The sequence below is a fragment of the Dermacentor andersoni genome, chromosome 10 (genome assembly GCF_023375885.2).
Source record: "Dermacentor andersoni chromosome 10, qqDerAnde1_hic_scaffold, whole genome shotgun sequence".
Lineage (NCBI taxonomy): Eukaryota > Metazoa > Arthropoda > Arachnida > Ixodida > Ixodidae > Dermacentor > Dermacentor andersoni.
Genome location: NC_092823.1, coordinates 83,777,431 through 83,787,875, shown reverse-complemented (window position 1 = coordinate 83,787,875; position 10,445 = coordinate 83,777,431). Strand labels below are relative to the sequence as shown.

At 51.0% G+C, this 10,445-nt stretch overlaps 1 protein-coding gene across 1 annotated transcript; it reads right to left on the bottom strand.

Annotated features, from left to right (window-relative positions):
- Window positions 1-5,160: 5,160 nt before the first annotated feature.
- On the bottom strand, window positions 5,161-9,774 carry LOC129388343 (uncharacterized). The gene is made up of 2 exons (XM_055078480.2): window positions 9,541-9,774; window positions 5,161-7,164 (listed from the first exon to the last, which is right to left on the bottom strand). The coding sequence occupies exon 2, from the start codon at window positions 6,956-6,958 to the stop codon at window positions 5,513-5,515; it is 1,446 nt and encodes a 481-aa protein (XP_054934455.2). The 5' UTR covers window positions 6,959-7,164; window positions 9,541-9,774; the 3' UTR covers window positions 5,161-5,512.
- Window positions 9,775-10,445: the final 671 nt, after the last annotated feature.

Genomic DNA, 10,445 nt, shown 5'->3' with positions numbered 1-10,445 from the left:
GGAGGGGGGGGGGTGAGGATGGCGTCACTGCCCTTACTGGGTGTGGGACGGTCAGCCGCCGGAGACCGTTGTGACGCTGCCCCCTGACGCGCCACTTGGGCAAAGCTGCTCTTAGGCAGGTATGCCACCCGCCTACGTGCCTCCTTGAACAATATATTTTCTTTCACTTTGATCGTGACGATTTATTTTTCTTTTTTCCAAGATGGGCACGACCGCAAGTACACGGCGTGCTCTCCATCACAGTTTACACAATGCAAAGAGTTCTCGCAAGCTTCAGAAGTGTGTTCATGGGCACTGCATTTCGCACATGTTTGGCGGCCTCGGCGGCTCTGCGAGCTGTGGCCAAAACGTTGGCATTTGAAACATCTGAGCGGATTTGGAACATACGGCCTAACACGGAGCTTGATGTACCCGGCCTCGATTGACTCGGGTAGGACACCTGAATTAAAGTTGAGTATTAGGTGTTTGGTCGCAATTTCTTTACCATCTTGCCGCATCTTAATTATTTTGACATTTGTAACATTCTGTTCACTGAAGCCCTCCAAGAGTTCAGCCTCAGTGAGCTCCAGCAAATCATCGTCCGAGACAACGCCGCGGGTGCTATTCATCGTGCGGTGCGGGGTTACTACTACTTGGGTTTTCCCAAATTATACTAGTTTAGGCAGTTTCTCAAATTGTTTCTGATCGCGGAGCTCCAAGAGGAGGTCACCGCTAGCCATCCTCGACGTCTTATAACCTGGGCCAAAAACTTCGGTAAGGGACTTCGATACAAGAAATGGTGAAATTGTTCGCACTGGTTTAGCTGGTTTTTCAGAATGGATGACGTGGAAACGAGGGAAAGATTCTTTTTGCCGACCAAAAAATTGGAATAGTTCATCGGTGCGCCCTCTTTTCTGAGGGTGATCAGGGAGTGGGGGGAAGGAGCTAGCCATAAAGATATGTGAGATTTCGGCAGTAACGCCAGCAACCCACCGTGGAGTCCTACAAGGGCACGCTGCAGGATCTGTGAGACATGGCGTGCAAACGCCAGCTGTACATTACCACTACAACTAAATATGAAATAACCTAAGTTGACCATTCACACAAGGTTAACCCTTGCTGCCTGGAAAAATTGGAAGTAAAGGGAAGCCAGAAGTAGACAGGACAGGTGGAAAGTAAAGGAAAGACGAAAGTTGTAGGGAGAGAGAGACAGGAAAAGACAACTACCGATTTTCCCGGGCGGGTCAGTCCGGGGGTGCCGTCTACGTGAATCAGAGGCCAAAGAGGTGTGTTGCCTCCGCCGGGGGGCCTTAAAGGTCCTAACACCCAGCATCGGCTCAACCCCCAGGATCCCCCTTTCCCCGGACACGGCTAAGCCACGCACGGTTAGACGCGGGAGGGTCCAATCCTCGTGTGCTCGGGTACGTGGTGTCGCAACGCACCAAACGCCTGCTGACGCAGACGCCCCTGCGGGGCCCACATTGGGACATGTGCTTGCTTTAGTAAACCAAGGGAAACGATGAAGCATGTTGTATTAGAATGTGAAGATATCTGCCTATAGCGGTCGAATTTAAGCACTGGCCTCCTTGAAGCCTTTGTGTTCAGCGGCAGCAGGGGAAAATTAAACATGTCCGCAAGAGAGAGAGAGAGAAGACAGAAAAGGCAGGGAGGTTAACCAGACGCACTCCCCATTTGCTACCCTGCACTGGGGAAAGGGGGTATGAGGATGAAGAGAGAGAGGAGAGACTAGTAAGAGGCGATTGGCAGATAGGTAGCAGAAAAGTAGGGAAAAGACAAACAACAGAGGCGTATAAAAACAGTGTTCACAAAAGGGTTCAGAAACATTGGTTATGGTAATTCATCGTGGGTGTTTGTTCCCTTTCTTCTTTTTCTTATTTAACATAAGTAGCACATTAGGTAATAAAATAACAAGAGCTTGGTGGCGTAACCCACCATACCGTTCCAAAGCGGACGCTCATAACATCCATCCATCAAGCGGTGCAAACGTCCACACGAGTTTCTTGTGCCGCCTTTCCTTTGTGCCGCGCACCTGCCACGTACATGCACGCTCTGAACCGCCTCCGGACGCAGCGTGCAAGGCAGCAGAGCAGCAGCACTGGAAAAGTCCAAACAAGAAGCAAAGAAAGCTTCGCTTTAAAATCCACCTTCGTTCCACCCTGTGAAAGTGTGAAATAGCCCATCGAATTAAAAAAACCGGCGTCTGTCGTCTGTAGCAGCGAAACGGCAAATTAGAATTAGCTGCGACGCAGCATCACGAGGGCGCAGTGACGGACAAAGCGGTCGAAGGCGAAAACCTCCTCCCGTGTCAGTGCGCCAGGTGTTGCGTGAGGGGAGAGGGCATCGCCGCGACGCCACGTCACCCTCGCTTTCGGAAGCCTCTGTTCTACGCGCGCTCCTTGTCCACACAACCTCTCGCCTGCGTTCTTAAGCGCCGGGGTAAGGCCAAATAAAAACACGCCAAGCGTCTTAACCAGCTTCCCTTGCCCGCGCGGACTTCATAATTCGAAGGACCGCTCAGCGGCGTTCAATTGGACATTAATGCTTTCGCATTCAGAACTCATAAGCAGTGCCTAGGTGTCCTCGGATTTTTTTTTTTAAGCGAAGCTTTCTTTGCCACTTCCTTCGAGTTTCTCACTGCTGCTGCTGCTTCTGCTGTCTGGCACACCGCGTCGGGGGAGGGAGGGGGGGGGGGGGGCGATCGGAGCGTGCGTATACATGGCAGAAGCCCGGCAGATGAGGAAAGGGGACGTGAGAAAGAAACTCGTTTGAACTTTTCCATCGCGTCGCTTGTGCACAACACCCTCTGGAGCTTCCTCGGCGTCACCACATTAGCGTCGGCAGCTGAAATTATCCGTGACCACCCGCTAAAGCATTGCAGAAACTGCAGAGCTTACCTTTCCGTAAACGTGCAAGACCAAAGGGAAGTTAGAATGACGGACAGGACGGGGTAGAGGGGTCAGAAAATGGGTAGAACCGACGCAATCACGAAGCAAGTGAATAACAGCCTTGCTACCTTCGCTTGCAGTTCGCATACAACAGCGGGATGGGGAGCGAGATAAGGAAAAAGTGACGTGAGGAGGCAAGGAAACGCTACTACTATATACAAACACGACAGCGGTTGCGTGCAAAGTCGATAAATTTATGTTCAATATATGGGACGGTACGTTTCTGCCATTTCTGAAAAATAAACACCATGCAAATTTCTCAGGCGGACAACTTACGCAGGCCGCACATAAGTAGAGCTGCAATAATGTGCACCGTAGAGTCTAAGCGAAACTACGGAAGCGGCGACACGTCAAATCAACACTTCTTTGCCCACCGCGGTAGCTTTGCGGCTATGGCATCGCTCGAGGCCGCATGTTTATTCCCCGACCGCCGCATCCGCATTTAAACGGGGGCGAAATAAAAATCGTTCGTGCATATAGATTTGGGGACACGTTAAGGAACACCACGGTGTCAAAATTCATCCAGAGTCCGCCATTACGTCATGCCTCATGACCCCACTGTGGTTGTGGCACGTACAGCCCCATAATACAATTAATGTTTAATACTTCTGCCACGATGCGATGCGCCATGTGGGTAAACTACAACGCTCAACTCTCTCAGAGGTTATTAGGTATAGCGCACAACAAGGCGTCAAGGAAACCTTCACCCTGTGTGTTCTGTGCACTACGCAGACAAACAGCAGTAGTGTACGCAAGGTAATGTTCGACATCGACTCACCACTCAAGATCACCGCTAGTAATCGCCAATCAAAGCAAACAGCACAGAAAGCTCCGCTTAGATCGATTCCCACAGTGCATGGGATCCGAATATTTTTTTTTGTCTCGCTGCTCGCGTCTAGCTTCGTTCTCGGCTCATCGAAGCACGTTTTTCCTCACGCCCACAGCATACCGCGCGGGGCGTGCGATAGCATTTCATCGTACTTCCATTTTACGCGGAACATCACGGCAACAGCAACGGCGACTGCGAAAATTTGCCCCGATTGTCCCTAAACTTGTATAGCATTAAAAAGACGCTAGTCGCGTGTGTCCTTGCACAATTACAGCCCGAATCTAGCGAAGCTGAATTCGCAAAGCTGAAGTGCAGCACTCATTTGCCCTCATCCATGGCTCGTCTCCCTGTACCGAAACAGTTGACTGCGTAGCCACATCGCACTCGTAAAGTTACTTTAATTCAATCTGATAGATCTACGTGTCAAGCCCACGTGCCAGCAGCCAGCTCGCTCCTAGGTCATTTAGCAAGCTGCGTGTTCGAAAAGCTCCCTATCTGAGAAGCCAATGAGCATACAGTTGGGTTATAAATAGAACCACTGTCTTCTTATGCGTCTCAACTATGCATGAAGCGCAGCTTCTCTGTGACAAGCTCCGCTTGTCACAGTCAAACGAAACTCATGGAAAAAGTAGACATAGTAGTAACAATACTTTTCCGATTACGCGAGTGAAAGGACCCGAAACGAAAAGCTACTACTGATAATTAGCTCCTCAGTACCCCGCAATACGCTAGTAGTAAGCCGCATTATCGCGAAATTATGTTGTAGCGTAGGTGTTATGGCAGAAGATAGCATAGCAGAGGTCACGCACCTAACCCTCATTATTCTATTTTTTTTTTCGCCCACTACACGCACAGCACTTGTCATGCAACAAGGCGGTAGGCAACATTTATGGCATATATGCAATTATTCGTTAGTTCTACTTCAAGTTTTGGCTACACGTCTGCAATGTTTCGAGCAAAAATCTTGAGCCATTGATCCACTAGGTTAAGGAACTTTCAGAGACTCCGACTGAAACACGGAAATCAGCTTAAGGCGTCCCAAACTAACTATTGTATAGACGAAATATCTTCAAAGCACAATTAACACAACCTTCGCCACTTCACTGCGGCAGAAATTCAAGCTACTTGGTCTGTCACGCCGGGGTAGAAAATAGATCAAAAAATTATTTATTTTATCGCAGATTTCCTAATTCCCCACGAAGTTCTTTTCCAACCTTTTCAACTGACCTCCCCGACTTCCTCCTAATTCAGGTGCACCAGCACCACTTTTTATTTCAACTAAATGTTGTAGTCAATTGTAGCAGATATTCTCCGCCTTGTCTAGTCACAATAACTACTACTTTGTAAAATAAAGAGAGAAGATAACAAGATCAAGAACGATAAAACGACGAGCGAAAAATATTTATTGCGTTGATGAGAAGACTGCAGGGAATAGACTAAAGAACACAGTAACGTCACACAACGTTGCTGCACTCTGAACTTCAAACGATATTCATTCAGTGTCCACTCATCCGTGTCAGAAGTGAACGCTACCCTCTCGACAGCCCGATCGCAGTCGACCACTTCTGTCAGCTCAGTTTCAGCCAGTGTGGAAACACCGTCAAATGTTTCATTATATATATATATATTTTTCCTAATATGGAGTACGTGAAAGGGCGCCGATGAGGGTAGAACCGCCGGAAGGTGAGCCATTGTGAATCACTTATCCGACTTATGGCCAAACGCAAACCGAAGTTGCTCAATGGTTAACATGGAGCCCGGGATTGGCGCAGAGGGGATGACAGGGCCCACAGCAGGAAACAGAGGCTGCGTCACTCGCCAAACTGCCCACGTTAAAGCGAAGGTCGGTCACAAGGCGGCCTAGGAGAAATGTAACCGACATTATCCTCGCCGTCTCGCCGACGCCCAGCCGCCATAGCCTCGTCTCCCAGAGTTGCCACTCGAAGTCGCGCTCTGTGAACATCGGCGGCAGTTTGCAGGCGGTGCAGGGAACAACGTCGCCATTCCCGATTCCCAGCTCGACGCGGAACCGGTAGCCACGCGCGAGCCATTGGAGCAAGCCTTCCCAAATAATGATGGCGCACCTTGGAAGCGCCAGCAAGCTCAGCTCGGGCAGCACCGCGCCGTCGCCGAAGCAAAAGTCGCAGCCGAACAAGAAATGGCTAGTTGTCAGATTGAGCTCGGAGATGTTGGCGAGGCACATACGCAGCAATTTGGGCGTGAATTTCAGGCAGTCGCCGGCCACGCACGGGGGTCGCTGGAAACGGATGTACTGTGGTGACGGCAGCAGAACTAGTGAACGTGATCTGACGTCATACCGGCACTCCTTGTGCGTAGTGGCTCTTGGGAAGCGGCAGACGGCTTCCGGGTAGGCTTGGAGGGTCACGGCAGCATGGCACACACTCTGAAGCAACGCTGTCTGCTCCAGCAGGTTCTCGAGACGGACGTAGTTGTACGAGCAATCGCGGCAAAGGCGGCCTGTGGTAGGAGGTACCTGTTCGCAACTGTACCGGAAGATGCGCAAACCGTTCTTGGGCGTATTGCCCATCATACTGGCGTCTCGCACCGGCACTCTTACGGTAGCCTGACGCATGGCGTGAACGTGCACAGGCTGCAGGTCGATGGAACCATTTAAGGTGCAGTACCAGAAGCCGGCTGTCAGCGTTATACCTGCCGCCTCCATGTACGTGATCTCGAGCTTATGAGTCACTAGCTGGCAATTATTGCTGATGTCTACAAAGACATCTTTCTCCAGCCGAGACTCGCAGCGGCGGTCCTCGTAAAGCGAGCAGCCCAGCTTGTTCAAGGGCCTCTGGCACAGCATGCGCCATAGCCCCGGAGTTCCCACGATGCCGTTCGCGCAGCACCCCTCACGTAAGTTCTCGCTGCACGCATCAAATCGAAGGACAACTTCGGACGCCAGGGTGAGGCAGTTCGCGAGCCAGCGTTTGCGCACGTAGTCCATGCGCTCTTTCTGACGATATTCATCCGGGGCACGCTCATCCGTGTCAGAACTTAACGCCGCTGTGTGGACAGCGTGCTCGCTGTGGGCGACGTCCGTCGGCTCGGCTTTTGCCTCGGTCAGGGCGAAGCGGTAGGCGCCGTCCAAGAGTTCAAGTATCCTTTCACAAGCGTCACGTTGATTGGCACCGATAAGCTTCGTGCAGGGAGAATGTTGCACCATAGTTGAATGGCTTTCTTCACTGCCCTGAAGATTCCCTTGCCTCTTGCTCCGCAAGGGTCATGCTCTTTTGAAAATTCTCGACGGGGACGGGCAAGCGCGTTTCTTAAGAGGCGTAACACGATGCTAAATCTTGCACTCGAGATGAAATCTTTGTGTTGGCCACTGGGCACTGGTTCCAAAACGGCCGTACGTCGAGAAGGCCGGTTCTGGAATGAAAAAACAAAAGAACGCATTAGTGACACTCAGTACTGACTTTCTGCAGACAAAATGCACTCGGGCACAAGAGGTGTAGCCTAGCGAATGCATTCGAAAAAGAAGCGAAAGCTACCGGTACAGAGAAAAAAGTGAGGAGTGGTGGGGGGATTTCAGGTTCCAAGCGCCCACGCGAACACATCAGGCATGAGATAAACACACATTTTGTCTCTTTCGCTCTTTCTCTGTTTGGCTGCAGCGCTGTTCCGCTTCAGTAAGCGACCTGGATGCGAACGCTACCACGCTCGCCCAAGGGTTATTCCTGCAGCACCGTGCCCAATCCAAATGAGCTCGGGTCACATGAGAGAATGCTATTACGACTAGGATGATACTTAGCGACGCACAGGTCCGAGGTCAGCATCGCTTTCACCCTAATAAAAGCGGTCTCTTGAAGCGGTCCGCATTGTCATGCATTTTGCTCGCCTAGCAGGGCGCGAATAGGGGCGGTTGCCTGCGAAAGGTTAGGCACGAAGTGACCAATATGGTTAGGCCTGCCGAGAAATCGCCTAACCCTAGCAACGTCCATGGGTGGGTCCAAGTTTCGCAGTGCTTCGAGTTTGCTGGGACTTGGCGAGATACCATTGGCGTCGATCACCACACTCGGAAACTCTACTTTGTCTTCACCGAAGCAGCATTTTGACTTGTTGAATTTAACTCCGGCTAGATTCAGACATTCAAGAAGCTCCACAAGTCGTTTGTCATGCGCTTCTCAATCTTTGCCAGAAACCAGGATGTCGTCTATCTTGTTGACGACGTTCGGTTGTCCCTCCAGAATTCGAGCCATTTCTCTCTGAAAATATTCCGGCGCTCAACTCAAACCAAAAGGTAGACGACAGTGGCAGAAGCGTCCAAATGGTGTGATGAATGTGGTATGTTCATGGCTTTCTTGGGACAATAGCACTTGGTAAAATCCTGCTGTCGCGTCCAGCTTCGAGAGCACCTTGGCGTCGCCCAGTTGCCCGAGCACCCATTCGACCGTTGACAGCACATGTTTTTCACGGAGAACTTCTTTTGTTGATCTTCGTTAAGTCCACACATATTCGTATGTCGCCTGATGCCTTCGGCACTGCGACCAGACCGGAACACCATGGTGTCGGCTTCGTGGTACGCCTGATAGGACCTTGTTTTCCCATCTGGTCCAGCTCCTGTTTTACCTGGTTGTACAGAGGAATGGGAATTCTGCGAGGCACACTGAGAGCAAATGGCCTGGCATTTGGCTTGAGTCGAATAGTGTACTCCTCCCCTACAGTACCACCAAGACCTTCAAAGATGTCCTGGCAAGGAGTTGCATCGCTTGCAGAGCTAGCTTGCTTTTCAGGTCGCGGCGTCGATGAACTTCACGACTCCCAGTGCGAGGATAGCAGGATAGCCTAGCAGAAGTGTAGACTGCGAAGGCATGACGTATACTGACTGTTCACAGGTGCGGCTCTTCCACTTCAAATTGGCTGTGAATTGGCCTGTTACTTTCAAAGGACAATTTCCTGGACCGGTGAGATGATTCTCCGGTTTTTCGAGTCGCGACGATACTCCGGAAAAAAAGGGCTTGTAACGACGGTAACTTCCGCTCCTGAGTCGACCTTGAACTTGAATGAGACTTCATTCACGTGGACCCAAACGAACTTAGCCTTTGCCTCATCACTGCTCTTGACAGCATGCATCTCGATGGCATGGGACTGTCGGCTTTGCGAGCGCTGTTTGGCTAAGCAAACTGCTTCGAAGTGTACTTTTTTTTGTTGCAAAACTTGCAAACAGCTTTGTTAGCAGGACAAAATTTGCGCCAATGCTCTTCTCGTCCGCAGAAGTGACGCGATCTGTGACGAGGAATGCTTCTCTTGATCGTGACGCTTGATTACGTGACTGCCTTCTCGTTGACCTGTGTTTCGCTACATCAACGGCGACTGGCCCAGGTAATGGCTTTGTCGTTCAGGTTTTTCTCGTTCGGCATCTTCGTGCTGCCGTGCATGCAGAAGCGCTTTATCAAGCGTCAAGCCGGAAGTACGGCAGAGTTCTTCCGGTAACCTGCTGTCCAACAAACCAACGATAAATCGGTCTCGAACGACCCTGTCCTCGATGGACGCTGAGCAGTAGTTGCATGTTTTTACCATGTTTCGCAACGCGGAATAAAAAACACCGCCGCTTTCGTCTCCTAGCCGCGTCCGCTTGTGAAAACGATAGCCTTCGTGAACTTCGTTTAGCGGGTGCACGAAATACGAGCTGAACTTGCTTGTAACAAGGCTGCATGACTGAACTTCTTCGGCCGACCAGTTGAAAAACGCCAGCACGCGTCGAGCTTGAACACCCATGCAATAAAGAAGCGTTCGTACACGAACCTCGTCGGTAGCTCGGTGCAATCCGGTAGCGTAGGCATAGTCCTCGAAATGCTCAATCAGGTAGATCATGCATTTGGGTCGGCGAAGTCGAAGCTCGATGGTTTTGGAGTCTGGGTACCCCGGCAAACACAGCGTCCGGCTTGTTCGCCATTAGAGAGAGCGAACAGCGGCCACTTCTGACCCCACGTACGATGTGGAGTGTCGACAGACGCTAGCCGCGTCTACCCAAGTGACTCGGAGTCAAATTGACCGAACGAATGCACGCACCTTTATTGGACAACACCGTATACATAGGACGCGTGGCGCGTAGCGCCTTCTACAGCCGGGGCGCGAGGCGCTGCAAAAGAGCCGGACAGCTCGGGTCGCGGACGAGACAAAGAATGCGTTTATTCCAGTGAGGAGAAAGGAGATACATCAGAGCACACTTGCAGCGCTAGGCGCGGAGTGGCGCCTGCAGTCATAATCATTCGAACCCAAAACTGTGAACCGACACAGGATATCACAGCTGCCCGGATAACGGCTCTGGCTTTGGACTCAGGGTCGCTTTATGGCCGCCGACAACGGGAGCAAAAAGAATTTGATGCTTTATAATAACAACAGTTATTTCCATCAATGAATGAATACTATTGCTAAGCCCCTGGCCGGGAGAATATGCAGATATCATTGCAATTATCTTCCTTCCCCCACTCCGTCAGTTGTTCGAGCAAGCCCCTTCCCCCTCCTATAACCAGAATCGGCCAGCCTCCGGTATTAGCAGTGGCAGAGGGATAAGGAGGGCATATCCCTCTCGTTTTCCGCAGTAATAAACGGCGACTTCGATGCCAATACAAGGCTTTCGCATTCGCGACAACGGTGCTGCAGTCTTCGCGGTTAAAGATAATGACGACTCGCACAGATAGCGTACG